General features: G+C 52.3%; 1 protein-coding gene across 3 annotated transcripts in view; it reads left to right on the top strand.

Moving 5' to 3' along the window:
• rhot1 (ras homolog family member T1) overlaps positions 1-25,302 on the top strand; it is a 28,567-nt gene extending 3,265 nt beyond the window's left edge. Inside the window, exons 2-20 of one of the 3 annotated variants that reach the window (XM_031894355.1) lie at positions 3,061-3,119; positions 4,091-4,172; positions 4,650-4,693; positions 5,697-5,750; positions 5,941-5,993; positions 6,308-6,416; positions 8,308-8,409; positions 9,009-9,107; positions 9,207-9,315; positions 9,752-9,872; positions 10,035-10,119; positions 10,480-10,625; positions 11,774-11,874; positions 12,873-13,003; positions 13,109-13,192; positions 13,286-13,405; positions 13,698-13,900; positions 15,305-15,427; positions 24,064-25,302. In XM_031894355.1, coding sequence (XP_031750215.1) covers positions 3,061-3,119; positions 4,091-4,172; positions 4,650-4,693; positions 5,697-5,750; positions 5,941-5,993; positions 6,308-6,416; positions 8,308-8,409; positions 9,009-9,107; positions 9,207-9,315; positions 9,752-9,872; positions 10,035-10,119; positions 10,480-10,625; positions 11,774-11,874; positions 12,873-13,003; positions 13,109-13,192; positions 13,286-13,405; positions 13,698-13,900; positions 15,305-15,427; positions 24,064-24,181 — 1,943 coding nt within the window. In that variant the 3' untranslated portion in view covers positions 24,182-25,302. Of the gene's footprint in view, positions 1-3,060; positions 3,120-4,090; positions 4,173-4,649; positions 4,694-5,696; positions 5,751-5,940; positions 5,994-6,307; positions 6,417-8,307; positions 8,410-9,008; positions 9,108-9,206; positions 9,316-9,751; positions 9,873-10,034; positions 10,120-10,479; positions 10,626-11,773; positions 11,875-12,872; positions 13,004-13,108; positions 13,193-13,285; positions 13,406-13,697; positions 13,901-15,304; positions 15,428-18,500; positions 19,309-24,063 lie in introns of those variants that run through there. The other 2 variants (XM_031894354.1, XM_031894356.1) reach the window with 2 other exon arrangements.
• The last annotated feature ends 1,008 nt before the right edge of the window (positions 25,303-26,310 follow it).

The following is a 26,310-nucleotide window of genomic DNA, read 5'->3' as shown; positions in this document are numbered from 1 at the left end:
CCCCCCTATCTCTAACCCTAACCCCCGAGTGTAACCCCTCTAACCCTAACCCCCGAGTGTAACCCCGCTAACCCTCACCCCCGAGTGTAACCCCCCTATCTCTAACCCCCGAGTGTAACCCCGCTATCTCTACCCTAACCCCCTGAGTGTAACCCACTATCTCTAACCCCCGAGTGTAACCCGCTATCTCTAACCCCGAGTGTAACCCCGCTATCTCTACCCTAACCCCCGAGTGTAACCCCGCTATCTCTAACCCTAACCCCCGAGTGTAACCCGCTATCTCTAACCCTAACCCCCGAGTGTAACCCCGCTATCTCTAACCCTAACCCCCGAGTGTAACCCCGCTATCTCTAACCCTAACCCCCGAGTGTAACCCCGCTATCTCTAACCCCGAGTGTAACCCGCTATCTCTAACCCTAACCCCCGAGTGTAACCCCGCTATCTCTAACCCCCTGAGTGTAACCCCGCTATCTCTAACCCTAACCCCCGAGTGTAACCCCGCTATCTCTAACCCCCGAGTGTAACCCCGCTATCTCTAACCCTAACCCCCGAGTGTAACCCCGCTATCTCTAACCTAACCCCCCGAGTGTAACCCCGCTATCTCTAACCCTAACCCCCGGTGTAACCCGCTATCTCTAACCCCCGAGTGTAACCCCGCTATCTCTAACCCCCGAGTGTAACCCCGCTATCTCTAACCCCCGAGTGTAACCCCGCTATCTCTAACCCTAACCCCGAGTGTAACCCCGCTATCTCTAACCCTAACCCCCGAGTGTAACCCCGCTATCTCTAACCCTAACCCCCGAGTGTAACCCCGCTATCTCTAACCCTAACCCCCGAGTGTAACCCCGCTATCTCTAACCCTAACCCCGAGTGTAACCCCGCTATCTCTAACGCCTAACCCCCCGAGTGTAACCCCGCTATCTCTAACCCTAACCCCGAGTGTAACCCCGCTATCTCTAACCCTAACCCCCGAGTGTAACCCCGCTATCTCTAACCCTAACCCCCGAGTGTAACCCCGCTATCTCTAACCCTAACCCCCGAGTGTAACCCCGCTATCTCTAACCCTAACCCCGAGTGTAACCCCGCTATCTCTAACCCTAACCCCCGAGTGTAACCCCGCTATCTCTAAACCCTAACCCCCGAGTGTAACCCCCGCTATCTCTAACCCTAACCCCCGAGTGTAACCCCGCTATCTCTAACCCTAACCCCCGAGTGGTAACCCCGCTATCTCTAACCCTAAACCCCCCGAGTGTAACCCGGCTATCTCTACCCTAACCCCCGAGTGTAACCCCGCTATCTCTAACCCTAAGCCCCCTGACGTGGTAACCAACCGCTATCCCTAACCCTAACACCCCGATTGTGTAACCCCGCTATCTCTAACCCTAACCCCCGAGTGTACCCCGCTATCTCTAACCCTAACCCCCGAGTGGTAACCCCGCTATCTCTAAACCTAACCCCCGAGTGTAACCCGCTATCTTCTAACCCTGAACCCCGAGTGTTACCCGCTATCCTCTAACCCTAACACCCCGAGTGTAACCCCGCTATCTCTACCCTAACCCGCGAGTGTAAACCCCGCTTATCTCTACCCTAAACCCCCGAGTTGTTAACCCCGCTAGTCTTCTAACCCTAACCCCCGAGTGTAACCCGCTATCTCTAACCCTAACCCCGGTAACCCCCCCCTACCCCCGAGTGTAAACCCCGCTATCTCTAACCCTAACCCCGAGTGTAACCCCGCTATCTCTAACCCTAACCCCCGAGTGTAACCCCGCTATCTCTAACCCTAACCCCCGAGTGTAACCCCGCTATCTCTAACCCTAACCCCCGAGTGTACCCCCGCTATCTCTAACCCTAACCCCCGAGTGTAACGCCCGCTATCTCTAACCCTAACCCCCGAGTGTAACCCCGCTATCTCTAACCCTAACCCCGAGTGTAACCCCGCTATCTCTAACCCTAACCCCCGAGTGTAACCCCGCTATCTCTAACCCTAACCCCCGAGTGTAACCCCGCTATCTCTAACCCCGAGTGTAACCCCGCTATCTCTACCCCCGAGTGTAACCCCGCTAACCCTAACCCCCGAGTGTACCCGCTATCTCTAACCCCCGAGTGTAAGGGTGCAACCCCGCTATCTCTAACCCCCGAGTGTAAGGGTGCAACCCGCTATCTCTAACCCCTGAGTGTAAGGGTTGCCAACCCCGCTATCTCTAACCCCCGAGTGTAACCCCGCTATCTCTAACCCCCGAGTGTAACCCCTCTAACCCTAACCCCGAGTGTAACCCCGCTATCTCTAACCCTAACCCCCGAGTGTAAGGGTGCAACCCCGCTATCTCTAACCCCCGAGTGTAAGGGTGCAACCCCGCTATCTCTAACCCCCGAGTGTAAGGGTGCAACCCCGCTATCTCTAACCCCCGAGTGTAACCCCTCTAACCCTAACCCCCGAGTGTAACCCCGCTATCTCTAACCCTAACCCCCGAGTGTAACCCCGCTATCTCTAACCCCCGAGTGTAAGGGTGCAACTCCGCTATCTCTAACCCTAACCCCCGAGTGTAACCCCGCTATCTCTAACCCCCGAGTGTAAGGGTGGCAACTCCGCTATCTCTAACCCCCGAGTGTAAGGGTGCAACTCCGCTATCTCTAACCCCGAGTGTAAGGGTGCAACCCCGCTATCTCTAACCCCCGAGTGTAAGGGTGCAACCCCGCTATCTCTACCCCCGAGTGTAACCCCTCTAACCCTAACCCCCGAGTGTAACCCCGCTATCTCTAACCCTAACCCCCGAGTGTAACCCCGCTATCTCTAACCCCCGAGTGTAAGGGTGCAACTCCGCTATCTCTAACCCTAACCCCCGAGTGTAACCCCGCTATCTCTAACCCCCGAGTGTAAGGGTGCAACTCCGCTATCTCTAACCCCCGAGTGTAAGGGTGCAACCCCGCTATCTCTAACCCCCGAGTGTAAGGGTGCAACCCCGCTATCTCTAACCCCCGAGTGTAAGCGTGTAACCCCGCTATCTCTAACCCCCGAGTGTAAGGGTGTAACACCGCTATCTCTAACTTTATACTTTGCAGCCAGAGTTGGGAAGACCTCACTTATTATGTCGCTGGTCGGCGAGGAGTTTCCAGAGGAGGTAAGTGGGGGGGCAGTTAGAGTTGTAGGTGCATGACTGGCAGTTAGTTGTGGGGAGCAGAGGGGAGGGATTGGCACTAGGGTGGTACCCAGATGAGCTTGGCAGGGGCAGTACCCGCTGACACTCGGTTCAGATCCCATAGGATGGTGGCAGCCTACACTGAGCAGCATGGGGAGCCATTGATGGGTAAGATGGTCTGAATGTCTCCTCTCTGGGGCAATATAGATATAGATAGATACATAGGAGATATCTAGATACTGACTGCACTTCCTTCCCCAGTGTCTCTGGTGTAGATAGATACATAGGAGATATCTAGATACTGACTGCACTTCCTTCCCCAGTGTCTCTGGTGTAGATAGATATATAGGAGATATCTAGATACTGACTGCACTTCCTTCCCCCGTGTCTCTGGTGTAGATAGATATATAGGAGATATCTAGATACTGACTGCACTTCCTTCCCCCGTGTCTCTGGTGTAGATAGATATATAGGAGATATCTAGATACTGACTGCACTTCCTTCCCCCGTGTCTCTGGTGTAGATAGATATATAGGAGATATCTAGATACTGACTGCACTTCCTTCCCCCGTGTCTCTGGTGTAGATAGATATATAGGAGATATCTAGATACTGACTGCACTTCCTTCCCCCGTGTCTCTGGTGTAGATAGATATATAGGAAATATCTAGATACTGACTGCACTTCCTTCCCCCGTGTCTCTGGTGTAGATAGATATATAGGAGATATCTAGATACTGACTGCACTTCCTTCCCCCGTGTCTCTGGTGTAGATAGATATATAGGAAATATCTAGATACTGACTGCACTTCCTTCCCCAGTGTCTCTGGTGTAGATAGATATATAGGAGATATCTAGATACTGACTGCACTTCCTTCCCCCGTGTCTCTGGTGTAGATAGATATATAGGAAATATCTAGATACTGACTGCACTTCCTTCCTGTCTCTGGTGTAGGTTCCTGCTCGGGCAGAAGAGATTACGATCCCTGGAGATGTCACCCCTGAGAGAGTGCCAACGCACATAGTGGATTATTCCGGTAATACATATAGATATACCCGTGGCTAAATAATCATTCCTGCCCCCCAATATTCTGCCTTCTGGTGCTGCCCCCCCCCCCCCCCCACACACACACACTGATTACAGAGGGGCAGAAATAATGACTTCCATGTTACTGTCGCTGCAGCCACTGATATTACTGAAACCATTGGGGCCACGGGGAGATTAAATATCCGCAGGAGGAAACTTTGTGCTACTTTGGAAAACAAAGCAATGTATTTGCCTTCCCACAGCCCATTCTGTTTATTGCCCCTGAGAAGGCATTTCAGGGATATTCGATCCCACAGTAGCCGAGATTTAACTGCAAGCGACTCCCCATGGGACGTGGCCCTTACATGATGGGAGAGCCACACAGCTGGGCCTGTTCTGTCAGAGTGCATTATGGGGGAATTGTGCTTTCCACTGGGGTGGAGGGAAGGGGCCATTTTAACAGGATGTGATTGTCTCTCCCGCACAGAAGCAGAACAGACTGATGATCAGCTGTATATGGAGATCTCGCGGGTAAGTGTCTCCTTTATCTGTAGTGCCCACTACCCTGTAAGTACCCCGCTGTGTATCCCCGGGGGCAGCCATAAACTATAGTAGGGTTTCTGTAGCAAATGGCTGCCCCCGGGGTATTTATATAAACTATAGTAGGGTTTCTGTAGCAAACACCCCAGCTGTACCGGTGCAGGAATGGCTGCCCCCGGGGCTACACAGCGGGGTATTTATATAAACTATAGTAGGGTTTCTGTAGCAAACACCCCAGCTGTACCAGTGCAGGAATGGCTGCCCCCGGGGCTACACAGCGGGGTATTTATATAAACTATAGTAGGGTTTCTGTAGCAAACACCCCAGCTGTACCGGTGCAGGAACGGCTGCCCCCGGGGCTACACAGCGGGGTATTTATATAAACTATAGTAGGGTTTCTGTAGCAAACACCCCAGCTGTACCAGTGCAGGAACGGCTGCCCCCGGGGCTACACAGCGGGGTATTTATATAAACTATAGTAGGGTTTCTGTAGCAAACACCCCAGCTGTACCGGTGCAGGAATGGCTGCCCCCGGGGCTACACAGCGGGGTATTTATATAAACTATAGTAGGGTTTCTGTAGCAAACACCCCAGCTGTACCAGTGCATGAACGGCTGCCCCCGGGGCTACACAGCGGGGTATTTATATAAACTATAGTAGGGTTTCTGTAGCAAAAACCCCAGCTGTACCGGTGCAGGAATGGCTGCCCCCGGGGCTACACAGCGGGGTATTTATATAAACTATAGTAGGGTTTCTGTAGCAAAAACCCCAGCTGTACCGGTGCAGGAATGGCTGTGTTATTGGGAGCGGATGATTGGCTTGAAGCAAAGTCAGTTTTTGGGCTGCCCCATCTCTCAGTCAGGCGTGGGGGTGTACATACTTTTGGGCTGCCCCATCTCAGTCAGGTGTGGGGGTGTACATACTTTTGGGCTGCCCCATTTCTCAGTCGGGCGTGGGGGTGTACATACTCTAAATGGCTGTTCCTTTCTCCTAGGCCAATGTTATATGCATTGTGTATGCCGTGAATAACAGGAACTCCATCGATAAGGTAAGGAAGGGGAATATTTTCAATGAAAGCTGAACCTGGATTTGCCACAATCCTTTCCATGGTTGGGATTCCTGTACTTTCAGATAGAAGGGCATTCCTTCACTTGTGTGTGTTTAGTTACCCTTGTAATACGGTTTATCCATGTACATAATATGCAGTGTATTCAATGGCATGTCCTGCATTCATTTAGGTCACCAACCACTGGATCCCACTCATTAACGAACGAACGGACAAAGACAACAGGTATGTGTAACACTGGGGCACGGGGGCTTGCAATCACAGCCATCAAGTAACATGGAGCCGCATTTGGGGGAAGCTGCTGTTGGTGTAACCAAACCATTGGGTGACACAACCCCCCCACTCATGGGTCCCCGCAGTAGCATCAGTGTGGCCCCAAGCTGTGACTCCCTATGCACGTTTTTATATAATATGCTATAGGCTAGCCGCTCATTGTCAGATTGTGGCTTCACTGCACTGATGCCTGTGTGCCCCCCCAAATACATCAGTCGGCCACAGGGTTCCCCCTCATGTGCTACAATGTACTTTTATTGTTCCAGGGTTCCACTCATTCTGGTGGGGAACAAGTCCGACCTTTTGGATTACAGCAGCCTGGAAACAATCCTGCCCATTATGAACCAATACTCCGAGATAGAAACATGCGTAGAGGTGGGTGCAGCTTTGCCAGGGTGTTGAACTGATTGGCAGACAGGGTTCTCTAGTACCTTGGGCTGGACTGTGCCACGCAGGGCGCTCTAGTACCTTGGGTTGCACTGTGCCACGCAGGGCGCTCTAGTACCTTGGGCTGGACTGTGCCACGCAGGGCGCTCTAGTACCTTGGGCTGGACTATTCCACGCAGGGTGCTTGAGTACCTAGGGCTGGACTGTGCCACGCAGGGTGCTCGAGTACCTTAGGCTGGACTGTGCCACGCAGGGTGCTCTAGTACCTTGGGCTGGACTGTTCCACGCAGGGTGCTTGAGTACCTAGGGCTGGACTGTGCCATGCAGGGCGCTCTAGTACCTTAGGCTGGACTGTGCCACGCAGGGTGCTCGAGTACCTAGGGCTGGACTGTTCCACGCAGGGTGCTCGAGTACCTTAGGCTGAACTGTGCCATGCAGGGCGTTCTAGTACTTTGGGCTGGACTGTTCCACGCAGGGTGCTTGAGTACCTTGGGCTGGACTGTGCCACGCAGGGCGCTCTAGTACCTTGGGCTGGACTGTGCCACGCAGGGTGAGTACCTAGGGCTGGACTGTTCCACGCAGGGTGCTCGAGTACCTTAGGCTGGACTGTGCCACGCAGGGCGTTCTAGTATTTTGGGCTGGACTGTTCCACGCAGGGTGCTCGAGTACCTTAGGCTGGACTGTGCCACGCAGGGCGTTCTAGTATTTTGGGCTGGACTGTTCCACGCAGGGTGCTCGAGTACCAAGGGCTGGACTGTGCCACGTAGGGTGCTCTAGTACATTGGGCTGGACTGTGCCATGTAGGGTGCTCTAGTACCTTGGGCTGGACTGTGCCACGCAGGGCGCTCTAGTACCTTGGGTTGCACTGTGCAACGCAGGGCGCTCTAGTACCTTGGGCTGGACTGTGCCACGCAGGGCGCTCTAGTACCTTGGGTTGCACTGTGCCACGCAGGGCGCTCTAGTACCTTGGGCTGGACTGTGCCACGCAGGACTGTCTAGTACCTTGGGCTGGTTTGTGCCACGCAGGGTACATGGCACTCGGCACAGGGAAGAGGATTGAGATTAAAGGGGATGTTCACCTTTGAGTTAAAGGAGAAGGAAAGGCTCAGTCACTTGGGGCTGCCATAATGTTAGACACCCCCGAGTGACTTTAATCGCTTACCTTTTACCCCAGGCTGGTGCCCCTGTTAGGAGAACCTACACCAGCCCGGGGTACCTGTAGCAAGTGCTTCCTCCTTCCTGTTTCTTCTGCCGGTGGAATCCCTGGGCCGGCGCCTGCGCAGTAGAGTGAAAAGCGACTTTCTTGTTTAAGTTCCGCCTCTCACTCGCATGTGTAAGCGTGAGAAACCGGAAGAAGGAAGCTCTACAGGTACCCCGGGTTGGTGTGGTTCTCTCCTAACAGGGGCACCAGCCCGGGGTAAAAGGTAAGAGATTTAAGTCACTTGGCAACATTTTGGTACCCCCAAGTGACTTAGCCTTTCCTTTTCCTTAAACGTTAATTAGAGTATAATATTCTGAGGAAGTTTGCAGTTGGTCTTCAATTTTTATTTGTATTTTTTTTTTAGTTATTTCACTTTCTGTTCAGCATCTGGTTGCTAGGGTCTAAATTACCTTAGCAACCAGGAAGTGGTTTAAATGAGAGGCTGATATGTGAATAGGAGAGTACCTGAATAGAACAATAAGTTATAAAAAGTAACAATAAAACTGCTGAGCAATCGTGTTTTGGCTGCCGGGGCAGCGACCCCATTCCCCATGAAGACCAATTGAAAAGTTACTTAGAATTAGCCTTTATATAACATACTAAACGTTTCCTAAAGCTGAAGCCTCCAGAGTAAGTGCTACTGTGTGAGTTTCCTGATCTCTAATGTTTTCCTCTCAGTGTTCAGCCAAGAACCTGAAAAACATATCGGAGCTTTTCTACTACGCTCAGAAAGCTGTGCTGCACCCCACCGGGCCCCTCTACTGCCCCGAGGAGAAAGAGGTATGGGATGGCTGTGTGGCTTGTACAGAAAGGAGAGTGCTGGGATGGAGGGGCAAGCTCTCAATTGCTTCTGGGCCTGACTTCTGTTCATCTTCCATTCAGTCTGGCTGGTTGCTAGCTTAGTTAAGCCCCAGCAACCAGATAGCGGTAGAGAGTTGCAGAACAAAACATACACGTAGGCCAGTTGCAGATGGAGTATTGCTGCATTGTATTGGCAGTTACCCCTGTCCCCATAAATGGGCATTAGGCAAGTGTGGGCCGTTCCGCCATATACGGAGCCCCTGATAGGCTCAGCCCGGCTGCCTTATTCCCTGCCCTGCATCTCTCTATCCAGCTCGCCTTGGGGTGCAGTGCTAGTCACACCCCTGCATGTCATTCAGACAGGGAACAGAAAGTCGTGCCTATTGTTCCTTGCTAGCCAAACACGGATATAGGGCCCTTAGAGATGCCAACTACATTGGATACAAGCCAGTCCATTCTAGTCGTTCTCCTACATCATTCATTTGGGTGTCCCACCCCCGCCCCCCCAATATGTAAATGGGAGGTGCCCTGTAAGGTGTTTGTGGCCCCCGCGTATGACCCCCTTTGACTCGTTGCAGCTGAAGCCGGCCTGTGTGAAAGCCCTGACACGGATCTTTAAGATATCTGATATGGATAATGACAGAATTCTAAATGATGCTGAACTGAACTTTTTCCAGGTAAGAGTGGCTACACCCCCCCCCCCCCCCCACTTACCTACCCAGCAATAGTGGCCCCCAAACAGCCCGTCACTGCCATGTCTCCCTCTTGCCTTGCAGAGAATCTGCTTTCACATACCGCTGGCACCGCAAGCCCTGGAGGATGTCAAGAACGTGGTGCGAAAGAATGTGCTCGACGGGGTGTCTGCCAACGGGCTGACTCTGAAAGGTGGGGTCCCAAATTGCACTCACTAATGGGGGTTCTGTCCCGCTACAGACAGCTGCAAAGTTCCCCCCCTAACTGACTCCATGCACTAGGGATAGGCACTCCCCATTCACCCCCTGTGTTTCCACTGTTTCATTGCTGTGTTTGGAGTTTCCCTGTCCTGTGTGTGGTTCAGCCTGGTATGTGACTTTGTTTTAGCCCCCCCCCCCTTCCCCCCAAAACAGGCATAATGAATCACATGTAGGTTTGGGGTTGTGTAGCCCCGATGTTGTTACTGTATATGCTCATTGCCCCAGATATATTAGATCCTTGCACCCCCCCAATATGTTATATAAATACACTAATATATCATATAAATATGTAATACAATAGTTGTTGGAAGGGGGTCAGGCAGATGGGGGTACAGTCCCGGAACACTCTGACATTATCCCAATTGCAGGTTTCCTGTTCCTACACACACTGTTTATCCAGCGGGGGAGGCACGAGACCACCTGGACTGTACTACGGAGATTTGGATATGATGATGACCTGGAACTGACTCCTGAATACCTGTTTCCTCAGTGAGTAGCCTTTCTTTCTACTCACTACTTAGTGAAGAAGAATTATTCCATCAATAAGTATTCAGGGTGCCTAATAGAGCAGCTAGCAAGGGCACAGGTTGGTTTGGCAGGAGGGCATGGCAGGGCAGGGGGGTTGGCAATGACATGTGACTGTTGTTTCAGGCTTAAGGTTCCCATAGACTGTACGACGGAGCTGAACCATCACGCCTATCTCTTTCTGCAGAGTATATTTGATAAACACGATCAGGTGAGTGCAACACTGTCTGTATATTCTGTATGTGCTGTATATTCTGTATGCGCTATATATTCTGTATGTGCTGTATATTCTGTATGTGCTGTATATTCTGTATGCGCTATATATTCTGTATGTGCAGTAGAAGGCGGAGGGGTTTGGTTGCACATATATAAGCTGCGTTTCCTTGGGGGAATGACACACAAATACACAGAGAGCTCCCTGGGGCTGTGCATATGAGGGAAATGCAACAGTCCTTTTGGCCATACAGTGAGCCCCAGTATGGCTGCCGGGGGCAGTAGGGGGCGCCAAGCTGCAGTGACTGCTCATTGCGCACATACATGTGTGGGACTCACGTGGCACCTTGTGTTGCAGGACAGAGATTGTGCTCTATCTCCCGAGGAACTGAAGGATCTGTTTCAGGTTTTCCCCTATATGCCTTGGGGCCCCGATGTTAATAACACCGTCTACACCAATGAGAAGGGTTGGATCACCTACCAGGGCTTCCTGTCCCAGTGGACGTGAGTAAAGCAGGGTCTTTGCTGGTTACAGGCCTTTGTCAGGAATGAAACCTGAGGGGCCCATTGGGATCAGTATGTGAAATGGATATGTGAGCAGAGACAGCACCCAGTGTGGCTTCCTCTACAGCCACAACAGCTCACCAATCAGGGAATCACTTACATGAACCTTATTGAGCAAGGAGGGTCTATTGAACCCTGAAACCAGGGGCTTTGGGGGGGACATATGAGTATCTGTTTCTAATCTCCCTGTGGGTAAACAGGTATTATTCCAACCTGCCTGGTGTAACCGAGCACATTAACCCTCACTGGGGTGGGTTAGGGTATCATTCCAACCTGCCTGGTGTTACCAAGCACATTAACCCCCACTGGGGTGGGTTAGGGTATCATTCCAACCTGCCTGGTGTTACCAAGCACATTAACACCCTCCTTGGGTGGGTTAGGGTATCATTCCAACCTGCCTGGTGTAACCAAGCACATTAACCCCCACTGGGGTGGGTTAGGGTATCATTCCAACCTGCCTGGTTTTACCAAGCACATTAACCCCCACTGGGGTGGGTTAGGGTATCATTCCAACCTGCCTGGTTTTACCAAGCACATTAACCCCCACTGGGGTGGGTTAGGGTATCATTCCAACCTGCCTGGTGTTTCCAAGCACATTAACACCCTCCTTGGGTGGGTTAGGGTATCATTCCAACCTGCCTGGTGTTACCAAGCACATTAACCCCCACTGGGGTGGGTTAGGGTATCATTCCAACTTGCCTGGTGTTACCAAGCACATTAACCCCCACTGGGGTGGGTTAGGGTATCATTCCAACCTGCCTGGTGTAACCAAGCACATTAACCCCCACTGGGGTGGGTTAGGGTATCATTCCAACTTGCCTGGTGTTACCAAGCACATTAACCCCCACTGGGGTGGGTTAGGGTATCATTCCAACCTGCCTGGTGTTACCAAGCACATTAACACCCTCCTTGGGTGGGTTAGGGTATCATTCCAACCTGCCTGGTGTAACCGAGCACATTTACCCCCACTGGGGTGGGTTAGGGTATCATTCCAACCTGCCTGGTGTAACCAAGCACATTAACCCCCACTGGGGTGGCCTCTCTTTTTATGGTGATATTTGCTTTGCTTCTCTCTGGGAATCTGGCAGGTTAACAACGTACCTGGATGTGCAGCGGTGCCTGGAGTATTTGGGCTACTTGGGCTACTCCATACTAACAGAACAAGAATCCCAGGCCATGGCAGTCACAGGTAAGCCAGAGGCCGGCTCGTATTCACTATCCCACATACAAACACAGGGAGCAGTCGTACACGCCAGCTGCACACAGGCAAACATTCCGTGTCTCTATAGGAAATACTGCCTGTGGCCTTGACTGGCACCTCTAAATGTCGTTCCAGTGCAGCCCCCCCTGGGAGTACAGATGTTTGCCTTGTAGCTGTGCACAATTAAGGGTAAATATATAGCCTTGCTATATATTTCTTAACAAGTCCAGTTGCTTTAAATTTATTTATACTAGATATACCATGACCTGGATGAATGAAAATCTTCATAGACTTACAGACATAGACATATATAGGGATGATGACTCCAAAGAGCAATTTCTGCCATAGGAGGCAGTGGGTTATCAAATGGCTTATTATTAGCCTTTACTAGGGTGTAAATTACCTTAGCAACCAGGCAGTGGTTTGAATGAGAGGCTGGTATATGAATAGGAGAGAACCTGAATTGAAAAGTAAGGAATTAAAATAACAATTCGTTTTTTTGGCTGCTGGGGTCTGTGACCCCCCTTTGAATGTTGGAAAGAGTCGGAAGAAGGCATGAAATAATAATAAAAAAAATAATAATTAAAAAAATTAAGACCAATTAAAAAGTTGCTTATCATTGTCCATTCTATAACATACTAAAAGTTAACATTATGATGAAACACATGCCCTGAGGGGTGCATACCCAGGGCCAGGGTGTGATTGGCGCCCCGGGCAGTGCTATATTACATGTGGGCTGGCAGTCCCAGCTTAGGTACAGTAGCACAACCCAGGCACAATCAGGCCTCCATAGAACTTTCCCTTCTCTCCCAGTGACTAGAGATAAGAAGATTGACTTACATAAGCGGCAGACACATCGCAGTGTGTTCAGCTGCAACGTGATTGGCTCCCCGGGCAGTGCCATATTACATGTAGGTTGGCAGTTGGGTACAGTAGCACAACCCAGGCACAATCAGGCCTCCATAGAACTTTCCCTTCTCTCCCAGTGACTAGAGATAAGAAGATTGACTTACATAAGCGGCAGACACAGCGCAATGTGTTCAGGTGCAACGTGATTGGCTCCCAAGGCAGCGGAAAGAGTGGGATTCTCCAGTCTCATTTAGGGAGGAACCTAATGGTGAGCACTTTAACTCCAGGAAATATATACTCATATATATATATATATATATATATCTGCTTGCCCACCTTGGTCGTGCCCATTTCCTGTTTGCTTCCATTACAGAGACAGAAGCGAGTGCGAGAGGAGCACAAGTCCTTCTATGCAATTAACCCCGTCTATGTGTACGGCCAGGAGAAGTATTTGCTGGTAAGTTGGGTGCGCAGAGAGTGCAAGTTGCACACTAACACTGAATTGTGCCGGAGGAACAGTTTGATACCCACATTTCCACGTGTCTTTCAGCTGCACCACATTGTGGAGAGCGAAGCCTTGTCCCCCGCAGATACACTGTGCGATGTCGTCTGTTTGCTCTACGACGTTGCTAATCCCCACTCGTTCGACTACTGTGCCAGGATATTTAAGGTTTGTATTGCTGCCGGCTGTAGGGAAGGGAATGTTCCAGCCCTATGTTGGCTCTGGCATAATAAACATAGAGCACCGTTCTAAGCCGGCTCCCCAATACCGGTCTCTTGCTGGTTGTACAGTTATTTTAAATGTAGTGGCAAGTTTATCCCTGCTGGTTCTGACTCTTGAAACAGTGTAGCAGATAATACACATGTTTTTCTTGCTGATGCTTGTCACGTCTGTACAGTGTGTGTATCTGTATGAGTGAGTACAGTGTGAGTGAGCGCTCATGGCATCTTTATGCACACAGCAACACTTCATGGACAGCCGGACGCCCTGCCTGCTTGTGGCAGCCAAATCCGACCTTCATGAGGTGAAACAGGAGAGTAGCATTTCCCCAGCAGAATTCTGCAAAAAGCACAAGATGCCTCCACCCCAAGCCTTTACCTGCAACACAGCGGAGAGTCCCAGCAGGGAGATCTTCATCAAGATGACTACAATGGCCATGTATCCGTGAGTACCCACAAGCCTCTTCCATATTGCTCAGAAGCTCCCCTTCTCTCTCAGCCAATCCCACTCCCACGCGCCACTTTCCTTCTCTCTGTATGGCTGGTCCCAGCTTGCATTCCCATTGGTTATATTGGCCGCTGTTACTGCTCCTGAACCCCATCATCCCCAGCATGGAGTCCCCCAGCAGGATCACGTGCGATTGGTTCTGTAAATCCAGCTTGGTGCCTCCATATTGTTCATAAGCTCCCCTTCTCTCTCAGCCAATCCCACTACCTCGCGCCACTTTCCTTCTCTCTGTATGGCTTGTCCCAGCTTGCATTCCCATTGGTTATATTGGCCGCTGTTACTGCTCCTGAACCCCATCATCCCCAGCATGGAGTCCCCCAGCAGGATCCCGTGTGATTGGGCCCAGAGTTAAAGGGCTGTACCCCCAAACACCAGAGACTCCGTTTGACATGTTTGTGTGCACCCACAGACTCCGGGAGAGTAGCCTCTTTCCCCTCAGTGATATATTTTATATATGAATTGGTCCAGGTGGAGTAAGGGTTAATCTCTCTTCCACCTCATCCCCACCGCACCCTGTATAGGGGGAGCACTGCTTGTCCTGTTCCATTATGAGGAGAAATGGGGGGGACTGATTTGCCGAGTTCTGCTGCTAGCTGGTTATGGCTGCTGCATGTTGGCCACACAAGGGTTAATGGCTCCCCCTGAATGTCATTGCCACTGCATGTGTTTCTTTCCTGGGTGGGAAAGCTGTGGCAAATGTCCTTCTGTTATTATCTGCTGCCCTGACCCCCAGCCATTACATTGTGGGCTAGAAGTAGCGCCAGGGGCCAGTTGTGTAGCCCAGAGGAGGAACAGGTCTCAGGGGCCACACAGCTGCCCCACAAGAATGTAAGTGCCAGTGGCATATGGGCAGCCGGTGGGGGGCATTAGTCGCCTGCACTTGGGAAGATTTATTGTGGGCAACTAATCTCCCTGTGTGTCACCTCCCTAAATGATCAGCATTGTCTGTTTCTGTAGCTGCTACTAAGTAGCTCTGTGTGGCTTTCCCCCAAGCTGCCCATACACACAACCATTTCCATTTAATGAGCAATTTCAGTGCAATCTGACAAATTGCCATAAGGTTAGTGGCACCGAATGATCTAGTGATTTCCCATACGACTTGGCTCAGAAACCCCAATGTCCAATCATTTGTAGGACCCAGCAGGTACTGAAAGAGGGGCAGATAAGAGGGGTAGGGAAGAGCTGTGTTTGCAGGTAGAAGCAGCCTCGTTAGTGCAGAGGCCCCGCCCCCCCGTGTCACATGACACACACAGGGAGGAAAGAGGGGCAGCTAAGAGGGGTAGGTAGAGCTGTGTTTGCAGGTAGGCCGGATGCTGAAGCTGTCGTTCTGTCTCCCCGCAGCCACGCCCGGTTACGCTGCCTCTGTACCTGCAATAGGTGCACTTTCTGCCTCTGTCAGAACCTCCTCAACTCACACCTACTCCAGTCTGTAAAGAACAAACTCTTCACTGGCGCTATCAACAGGTTATTCCTTTTGTTATGCACAGTCCCCCCCCTAACCCCCTACTAACCGTACTGTCTGGCATTGCCTTGCGCGACATATCCACCGCTAGGCAGGGGCGGCCAGGCAGGGGCATGGCAGGCAGGGGCATGGCAGGCGGGAAGGGGCGTCGCAGGCGTGTGGGCCTTACTCCCTGGGGAACTTCTACTAAAGGCATCTTGGCACCAAACCCACTAGGGAATTCATGCCACGCCATGTCCAGCCTGGCATTTTAAATACAGTACTACTGCACTTTGCACCAAAGTGTTACATAGAATAAGATAGGAGACTGGGATGGTTGGACAATCCAGTTTGGCGAGGATTGCATTGGGTCATGGATGTGGGCCTTTCCCAGTGGATCTGCTTGGGACACAAGTAATCATATTAACCCATAAAACCTGGTCCAGTTTCCATGGGAAAGAGAGCAGCCCAGGAGCAGGAAGTACAGAGAATCAGAGCTCTGTACCTGGGTAAGTACTGGGGGGAGATTGGATTCACTTACCCAGGGAGAGGTTCCTGCCTGACCATGGGAAAGAGAGCAGCCCAGGAGCAGGAAGTACAGAGAATCAGAGCTCTGTACCTGGGTAAGTACTGGGGGGAGATTGGATTCACTTACCCAGGGGGAGGTTCCTGCCTGACCATGGGAAAGAGAGCAGCCCAGGAGCAGGAAGTACAGAGAATCAGAGCTCTGTACCTGGGTAAGTACTGGGGGGAGATTGGATTCACTTACCCAGGGGAGGTTCCTGTCTGACCATGGGAAAGAGAGCAGCCCAGGAGCAGGAAGTACAGAGAATCAGAGCTCTGTACCTGGGTAAGTACTGGGGGGAGATTGGATTCACTTACCCAGGGGGGGTTCCTGCCTGACCATGGGAAAGAGAGCAGCCCAGGAGCAGGAAGTACAGAGAATCAGAGCTCTGTACCTGGGTAAGTACTGGGGGGAGATTGGATTCACTTACCCAGGGGGAGGTTCCTGCCTGACCATGGAAAGAGAGCAGCCCAGGAGCAGAAGTACAGAGAATCAGAGCTCTGTACCTGGGTAAGTACTGGGGGGAGATTGGATTCACTTACCCAGGGGGAGGTTCCTGCCTGACCATGGGAAAGAGAGCAGCCCAGGAGCAGGAAGTACAGAGAATCAGAGCTCTGTACCTGGGTAAGTACTGGGGGAGATTGGATTCACTTACCCAGGGGGAGGTTCCTGCCTGACCATGGGAAAGAGAGCAGCCCAGGAGCAGGAAGTACAGAGAATCAGAGCTCTGTACCTGGGTAAGTACTGGGGGGAGATTGGATTCACTTACCCAGGGGGAGGTTCCTGCCTGACCATGGGAAAGAGAGCAGCCCAGGAGCAGGAAGTACAGAGAATCAGAGCTCTGTACCTGGGTAAGTACTGGGGGGAGATTGGATTCACTTACCCAGGGGGGGTTCCTGCCTGACCATGGAAAGAGAGCAGCCCAGGAGCAGGAAGTACAGAGAATCAGAGCTCTGTACCTGGGTAAGTACTGGGGGGAGATTGGATTCACTTACCCAGGGGGAGGTTCCTGCTTGACCATGGGAAAGAGAGCAGCCCAGGAGCAGGAAGTACAGAGAATCAGAGCTCTGTACCTGGGTAAGTACTGGGGGGAGATTGGATTCACTTACCCGGGGGGGTTCCTGCCTGACCATGGGAAAGAGAGCAGCCCAGGAACAGGAAGTACAGAGAATCGGAGCAGGAGAGGCACAGAGCCGTGGATATGCCTGCCTTATTGCTTTGCTTGGATGGGATGCACTGACATAGAGTAGAGTTTGTGTTGCTAACTTACTGACACTGTGTGGGTGACAGTTGTGGTGCAGTTCTGGGAACATGTTTAACCCTCGCAGTAACAGGCGTGTTTGTGTCATTCTGTCCCCCCCCCCCCAACAAAACCAATCGTATCCGGCCCCTTGGGAGGGCATTATTGTTATTTTCTTTTAGGGACCTCCCTTTATAATATGAGGTGTTTGTGCCTCGCGTAACAGGTGCAGGGCTTCCCAGCATCCCACCTATGTTCAGCTTCCTGGTTCTGGGCAGAGCTCCGCCTACATGGATAAGTCATAATAGGCTGGCTCCGCCTCACTAAAACTACTTCCTGGGGCAAAGGTCAGAAACAAGAGCACTGTAGTTTTTGAAAAAAAATTCAGTAGGAACAGGACATTTTATAACACACTGAAAGTTAACGTAAAGGCAAAGTTCCCCTTTAAGTGACACACACTAGGGGCTTTATCAGTAGAGCTGGGGCACAGTCCATGAGGGAGGGAAGGGCTTGGCGGGGGTGGCACGGAGCATATTCACTGAACTGATTAATTGCCCACGAGTGTTCTACTAACGTATAGTGAGGAGTGTCTGCCCCTTTAAATAGCACTGTTTTGGGCACTGCATGGTTAATAGGCCTTGGGAGTGTGCATGTAATGCCCTTCCTCTCTTACCCCCCTACTACTGCCAAGGGTTGTGGGAAGGAACATTCCTGTGTACCCCCTGATCATCTGGCTATAGCTCAGACACCCCACAAGCCATGTGCCTTCCCACGCTAGCCCCCCTGCAAGCCCAGAATATCCATGTACAGTCCCTTCTGTCCGGGCACATTATGGCCAGTGGTTGCCCCCAGTGGAAGCCCAAGTGTCGGCGCCTGTTCTGGCTAGCCCCTAGTGCTGGTTTGAGTTTGTAGGCAATGGCACAGACTGCATGGTGTGATCTCTAACTGGTTTTGTGCCCAGAGGTTGCTGTAAGGCAAGTGGGCAGTGCCAGGGGTACCGTAAGCACAAGGAGACGGAAGTAACCAATCAGGCAGCACTATGGCCCAAGGCTGTGGGTTTGGCTGGGAAGGTTCCCATACAGCCCTGCCCGCTCTACCTGGCTGCCATTGGTCCATCTGTGTGCCCAAGGCAAGCTGGTTTCTTTGTGCTTACTCCTGAATATTCGGCTAAGTGGGGGGCTACAGTGGGGGAGAGCTGGGCCCCTGTGGCTGAATATTGGGGGCTCTGGCGCCGCTGCTAGGGCTGAGTTGGGAGTTGCAGTTGAACAGGAGGTGTGTGTGTGTGCCTAAGGTTGAGAGCCGCCATAGATGCCTTGGGGGATGCCCTGCTCACAGACGGGGGAAGCAGCCTGGGGCACCAAGTTCACCCTGTGGCCCACGTGGAGACTTCTATCTACATGGAGTCGTCCCTCCACTCGACCAGAGCGCAACTCAGGTACCTGCTGTGTTTGGCACAACAATCCCGCCATGTTGGCTGGCACTTAGCTACTATAGTGTGTGTGTGTGTAAGTGCCCCCCTCCCCATAGTATTCAGGGTGTTGGGGGGCCCTTAGCTGCACAGATGCCTGCGTGTGATTGTGGGAACCCTACCTATGGTTGTGCCCAAGGCTTCCTGAGGAACTTGACCCTACATGCCTGGCCCCTCTTTACCATGATATGTGCCACGTGTGGGTTGGCCGGCAGGGCCCCCCTTCTGCTATGTCAGGCGCTTGTGTATGATTGGTTCCTTTTTGTGCCCAGTATTGTGGCCCTGTATAGTCTGGGCCGGTTCTGTAATACTGTGAGAATATATCTGAATGGATCCGTTCTGATGCAGGCTGCACTGTGAATTCATTACTGATTATTATTGTGAATGTTATGTGTGTATATACACTGTATATTGTGAGTGGTGCCTAAGCCCAGCATGGGTCGCTGCTGGGGGCATCTGTGGGGCACAGATCTTCCCTGCTAAAGGCCTGTGGGGGGGCTTGGGCTGGGACAGAAGCCCAGAGCACAATGTGCAGCATTTCTAGCTTGATTCTTTGTTGAGCTTTAGTTCCCCTTTACAAAACAAACAGCAGTTTAACAATAGAGGGACACATTGTGTAGTTGGACCGGGCAGCCTCCCCCCCCCCCACTCATGGCCGCCCCCAGCAGGCAATCTGTAAAGCGTTTGATACAGTACCTCACAGAGGGTTAATGGTCAAATTAAGGAATATTGGCCTAGAACATAATATTTGTAATTGGATAGAGAACTGGCTGAAGGATAGAGTACAAAGAGTGGGGGGGAATGGAACATTTTCTAATTGGGCCAGTGTGGTTAGTGGGTACCGCAGGGGTCAGTCCTTGGGCCTTTGCTGTTTAACTTGTTTATTAATGCCCTGGGGGGGGGCATAGACAGTACTGTTTCTATTGATACTAAATTGGGCAAAACTATAAGTTCCATGCAGGATGTGCCGCTTTGCAGAGCGATTTGACTGGGAAACTGGGCAGCAAACTGGGAAATGGGGTTCAATGTTGATAAGTGCAAAGTTCTGCCCTTTGGTAGGAATAATATAAACGCAAACTATCTACTGAATGGGAGTGAGTTGGGGGGATCCTTAATGGGGAAGGATCTGGGGGTTTTTGTTGATAAACAGTTGTCTAATTCCAGCAGTGTCATTCTGTGGCTACTAAGCAAATAAGTGCTGTCCTGTATAACAGAGCATTGACTCAAGGGATGAGACATAATTTTGCCCCTTTATAGGTCCTGGTAAGGCCTCACCTTGAGTATGGGGGCAGTAACAGTGAGTAATGGGGGGCAGTAACAGTGGTATGGGGGGCAGTAACAGTGAGTATGGGGGGGGCAGTACAGTGAGTATGGGGGGGCAGTGACAGTGAGTAGGGGCAGTAACAGTGAGTATGGGGGGCAGTAACAGTGGTATGGGGGGCAGTAACAGTGAGTATGGGGGGGCAGTAACAGTGAGTATGGGGGGGCAGTGAACAGTGATATGGGGGGGCAGTGACAGTGAGTATGGGGGGGCAGTGACAGTGAGTATGGGGGGGCAGTGACAGTGAGTATGGGGGGGCAGTGACAGTAAGTATGGGGGGGGCCATTGACAGTGAGTATGGGGGGGCAGTGACAGTGAGTATGGGGGGGGCAGTGACAGTGAGTATGGGGGGGCAGTGACAGTGAGTATGGGGGGGCAGTGACAGTGAGTATGGGGGGGCAGTGACAGTGAGTAATGGGGGGGCAGTGACAGTGAGTATGGGGGGGCAGTGACAGTGAGTATGGGGGGCAGTGACAGTGAGTATGGGGGGCAGTGACAGTGAGTATGGGGGGCAGTGACAGTGAGTATGGGGGGCAGTAACAGTAAGTATGGGGGGCAGATACAGTGAGTATGGGGGGCAGTTTTGGGCTCCAGTCCTTAAGAAGGATATTAATGAGCTGGAGAGAGTGCAGAGACTGCAACTAAACTGGTAAAGGGGATGGAAGGGTTAAACTATGAGGTGAGACTGTCAGGGTTGGGGTTGTTTTCTCTGGAAAAGAGGCGCTTGCGAGGGGACATGATTACTCTGTACAAGTACATTAGGGGGGATCAGAATACCCAAGGCTATTGTGATACTAATACCTACAGTTAGTACTAGTGGTTGTATTTATAGTTTATGTATATGAGTGTATAGATTGGTTAGTATAGGTTGTGTGCTGGGTTTACTTGGATGGGTTGAACTTGATGGACACTGGTCTTTTTTCAACCCTATGTAACTATGTAATGTGCCATGTGACCAAAAAACCCTTATACTGGCCCCATGTTTAGCCAGTGCATGATCTAGCCAAGATGGTGGCAGCCCATTGTTGTTCCAGCCCATCCCCAAGACAACATATTCCTCTATTACATCCTCTCTCGGCCTGGGAGGGGCAACCGCTGGGTCTGTGGTAAGCTGCCGTACTGTCTGGATAACTTGCTGACGAATATTGGGTCCTGGTGAAGAGACAGCAGCGACCTGCCGAGGTGCAGAGAGCCTCCCTGTGGGCCCTGGCGGGGCAGGACGTAGATTTAAAGGGCAGGCTGGAGATAAATGGGCCAGAGATCCACAACGGAAACAGGTCCGGGGTGTGGCTGCGCGAGTAGGTGCTGAGAGGGTGCGATTAGGTAAATGGTTTAACCGCGGAGGCTGGGGGCGGTCCAGACCACGGGTGTTGACCATAGTACCTGAAGCAAGGGTAAGGGGGCGGGCCTGGGAGCGGTTTTCAATATACTCATCCGCTAGCTGGGTGGCCTCATCTAGGGTGCCTGGCTTGCGGTCACTTACCCACTCCCGTACCTCAGTGGGGCATCGCTCAAGGAATTGTTCCTTAAGGATAAGCTGGCATAAGTCTTCCAGAGTGTGGGTCTTGTTGCCGCGTATCCAGTGGCGAAATGCCCTTTGTAGTTTCCCACCAAAGTTCTGGTAGGTATCTTGAGGGATTTTAACCAGGCTACGGAATGTTCTCCGGTAGGAATCCGGCGTAATGGAATAGCTGGCTAAAAGTATCCGCCGTACCTCCCCATAATTCACCCTCTGAGGATATGGGATTTCCTGATAAACTTCATTAGCTTTGCCTGTGAGCTTACCCGCCAGTATAAGCACCCACTCCTCCTGAGGGACTCGGTGGTCCTCACACAAACCTTCAAAGGAGCGAAGGAAACCGTCTATGCTCTGCTTACATTCATCAAATGTGGGGAAAGCAGCATGAGTCAATTTTACCACTCGCCGCTGAGCATTGGGTGACCCCACAGCAGGCCCAGAGCTCAAGGGCCCAGGCTGATTGGTCTGCAAAGTTAGGCGCCATACCTCTAGCCGTTCTGCTGGGGACAGGCCTGGGCCAATAGCAGCTAAGTGTTTATGGAACATAGTGAGAGTGCTGTCCTCACCTCCCTCCGCTGCATCTTGATGCAAGTTAGACATCTCTTCTCCCCCCTCAGGAGTCTCCGGGTCCCCCTGGGTGTCGCCTTCTTGGGTAGGCTGAGCATGGGGAGTGAGTAGCTCCATCAGCTCGTGTCTCCGCTTCCCCTCTGGGTCAATACCCCACCGGTGGCAGAGCCGTTGCAGCGTGGGTAGCCGGAGCTCAGAGAGCTCATGAGCTGTAAGGTCCAAGTAGTTCCCTGATGTGCTAGCATCCATATCCGCACCACTGCCACCAGAAATGTCACACAACGTATGACGTATGAGCCGCTAGCCCAATCAGGGAAATACCACACGTGCCACAGGGGTTGTTTCACAGGGGTTTATTACAACCAAACGTAGATAAACAGGGAAAGGGCAATACGCATGGAAGGTCCACAAGTCCCAATTACATCAATCCTCCTACAGGGAGTCTTCAGGGCAACCCCCCTCTGCCCAGTCTCCAGGGAACAAAGGCAGAGTCTCCCAGCCCAACCCCCAATACACAAAGGTGTCCCACCCAGACAGCCACAATTACCTGGGTAGCCTCCCCAGGCAGTTCCAATGGGAATAAACAAAGTTCCTTTTTGGGTAGTTCCACAGAAACACACTACCTTGGTTCCAGGGCAAACAGTCCTTCCGCAGGGGTTAGGGTAATCCAGTTGGAGGGAATCTTCCTGCCTGAGCTAGGATGGATCCCAAGGAACCGCAGGGGAGGGTGTCCTGCCGTAGCGAGGTTACACCCAGATCAACCAAAAGCTCCTTCTCCACCCACAACCTCTGGGTTTTCTACCCTGCTGCTGGTACCTCCCCTCTTTTCCACACCCCCTAGGATTGATTGGTTAGGAGGCTGACCCTGCTTCTGCTTAACCCAACCCTAGCGGCTCCAATTGGCAGGGTCCCCTGCAGCATCATTAGGGGAGGGGTTTAACCTAGGAGGGACTTGCCCAGCTCCTCTGGAGGGGACTTATGGGAGCTTCTTTGTTTAAAACCCTTTCGGCGGGAAAACAGAACAATGGGCTGCCACCATCTTGGCTAGATCATGCACTGGCTAAACATGGGGGCAGTATAAGGGTTTTTTGGTCACATGCCAGTTGCTATCTGCCAGCTCACTGTCGGGCACAGCGTTGGCCTGTCTGCCCACACACGGGGTGGGAGGCCAAGCACCCCATCTGCCCTTAGGGACCCCCATCTGCCCTTAGGGACCCCCAGCCCAGTCCTGGCCTTTTGTCTTATGGATAAGCTGCAGCTTTTGGTGGGTCACTGGGCTGCGGATTCTGACAGAATTAGGGGGCAGTAGGAATTACTGAAAGATGGTGGGAGCTGCAAGGCGCAGGGTCTGATTACTCCTGCCATAGAGTGATGGGGTGCTGGGGCCGACAGTGATGGGGTGCTGGGGCCGACAGTGCTGGGGCCGACAGTGCTGGGGTGATGAGGCCGACAGTGCTGGGGTGCTGGGGCCGCAGTGGCTGGGGGTGCTGGGGGCCGACAGTGCTGGGGTGCTGGGGCCGACAGTGCTGGGGTGCTGGGGGCCGACAGTGCTGGGGTGCTGGGGCCGACAGTGCTGGGGTGCTGGGGCGACAGTGCTGGGGTGCTGGGGCCGACAGTGCTGGGGTGCTGGGCCGACAGTGCTGGGGTGCTGGGGCCGACGTGATGGGGTGCTGGGGCCGACAGTGCTGGGGTGCTGGGGCCGACAGTGCTGGGGTGCTGAGGCCGACAGTGATGGGGTGCTGGGGCCGACAGTGATGGGGTGCTGGGGCCGACAGTGCTGGGGTGCTGGGGCCGACAGTGCTGGGGTGATGAGGCTGAGGAATAGCCAATAAGAATGTATGAAGTATAAGTGCCTTATTTGACTTGCTGATGCTGGAGATGAAATGCTGGGGCTATAGTGCAATAAGAAAGGCTGTAATTGATAAGAAGAGAGGAGGTGCAAGTGAGTGTGACCCCCCTTTCCTTGTGTATCCCCTCAGGCACATGTCGCAGGCGGAGCTGAAGAACTCGACCTTCTGGCTGCGGGCGAGCTTTGGCGCAACCATCTTTGCCGTTCTAGGTTTTGCCATGTACAAAGCTTTGCTGAAGCAGCGGTGATCTGGGCAGAACCCCTTGCCCCAAAGCCAACAGCCCCGAGTACCTCCATTTGTATGTACGTTACGAGTGCGTTCCATTCTGCTTGCATCGGGGGGCCCACTACAGGGAGGAATGGGGGTGCCAGCAGTATTATTCAGGGGGGAGAGTGGGAAGCTGCTCTGACAATGGACAAGTACGGCAAGAAGAATTGGGGCGCAGATATAGAGATGTGGGGGCCAATAATCCGGGGCATATTGAGCCGGAGACGTATAAAGTGCCGCCCCAGTGCCCCTCTGTACCAGAGATGGGAAGCAGTAAGTACTTATGGGGGGGGGGGGGCGCAGTGTGATTGGCCCAGCTGCTCTGTAGTGAGAGCGCTCGCGTGCATTTCCCTAGTAACCACACAAGCATGGCCGGCAAATACGCTCCCAATATGGCTTCCTGCGCTCACGCCCAATCACAGTGCATTACTCTCTACTCTAAATCAGGATTGGCCCTCCAGCTAGGGGGATGCATTAAGGCTCAATGTTATTGGTTGCAGTAGGGGAAAGTGAGGGTGCTGAGGTGTCTCGCCAGTATGAGAGGGTGCATGAAAGCAAAGCTGTCTCTTGTCCAGCTTCTACACTACATTCACAATGGCTGTATATAGTGTGTATATATATATATATATATATAGGGGCAAAGCTAAGTGCCACCCCTGACTAGCACCCGTGTCTTCCCCTCCCATCATGGGTGCCACTCTCACAGCCGTCCCCCCACCCCATATGTTCTACCATGGGCGCAGTAACCCTGATGCGTTACTAACCCCGTGTTTCTCTGCCGCTTCCAGGTATTATTATCTGACAATGATATCTATGTATTTTTGTGGGTTTCTATTTATTTTATTTTTTCAGACTTGTTGTTTTATAAAGGAAATGCAATTTCTGATGGATCCACCTATTATTTGTCACTAACTTCACCGGCGCCCTAGCGCCCCTAATCTCCCAGTTCCGCTACCGTCACAATGGGCAGAGGGATCCCTGCCGGCAGCACCTTTTCTAAATTCCACTACTGGGAAAAGAACTCATGTAAAACCTCTATTTTTCTTCATCACTTTGCCAATTAGTGGTTTTCATTAAAAAAACAAGACCTGTGTATCTCTATTATGTCTCCTGTTTTATTTGCCTGCCCCCCCCCCCAGCCAATCAGCATTTGCCCCACTCGCTTCTCCTAATGTGGCTACTCGGGGGCATATCCAGAGAGAGAGCGTGCACGTTTGCTTTTACCCAAACCCAGTAACTGTAGCTGGGCGCAGGCTGTGCCGGAGAGAGACCCCGCGCGTTTCAACCCAAACCCAGTAACTGTAGCTGGGCGCAGGCCGTGCCGGAGAGATACCCCACGCGTTTCAGCCCAAATCCAGTAACTGTAGCTGGGCGCAGGCCGTGCCGGAGAGATACCCCACGCGTTTCAGCCCAAACCCAGTAACTGTAGCTGGGCGCAGGCCGTGCCGGAGAGATACCCCACGCGTTTCAGCCCAAACCCAGTAACTGTAGCTGGGCGCAGGCTGTGCCGGAGAGATAACGTTCACGTTTCAGCCCAAACCCAGTAACTGTAGCTGGGCGCAGGCCGTGCCGGAGAGATAACGTTCACGTTTCAGCCCAAACCCAGTAACTGTAGCTGGGCACAGGCCGTGCCGGAGAGATAACGTTCACGTTTCAGCCCAAACCCAGTAACTGTAGCTGGGCGCAGGCCGTGCCGGAGAGATACCCCACGCGTTTCAGCCCAAACCCAGTAACTGTAGCTGGGCGCAGGCTGTGCCGGAGAGATAACGTTCACGTTTCAGCCCAAACCCAGTAAATGTAGCTGGGCGCAGGCCGTGCCGGAGATATACCCCACGCGTTTCAGCCCAAACCCAGTAACTGTAGCTGGGCGCAGGCTGTGCCGGAGAGATAACGTTCACGTTTCAGCCCAAACCCAGTAACTGTAGCTGGGCGCAGGCCGTGCCGGAGATATACCCCACGCGTTTCAGCCCAAACCCAGTAACTGTAGCTGGGCGCAGGCTGTGCCGGAGAGATACCCCACGCGTTTCAGCCCAAACCCAGTAACTGTAGCTGGGCGCAGGCTGTGCCGGAGAGATAACGTTCACGTTTCAGCCCAAACCCAGTAACTGT

The sequence above is a fragment of the Xenopus tropicalis genome, chromosome 10 (genome assembly GCF_000004195.4).
Source record: "Xenopus tropicalis strain Nigerian chromosome 10, UCB_Xtro_10.0, whole genome shotgun sequence".
Lineage (NCBI taxonomy): Eukaryota > Metazoa > Chordata > Amphibia > Anura > Pipidae > Xenopus > Xenopus tropicalis.
This window is presented reverse-complemented; position numbering and strand designations above follow the sequence as displayed.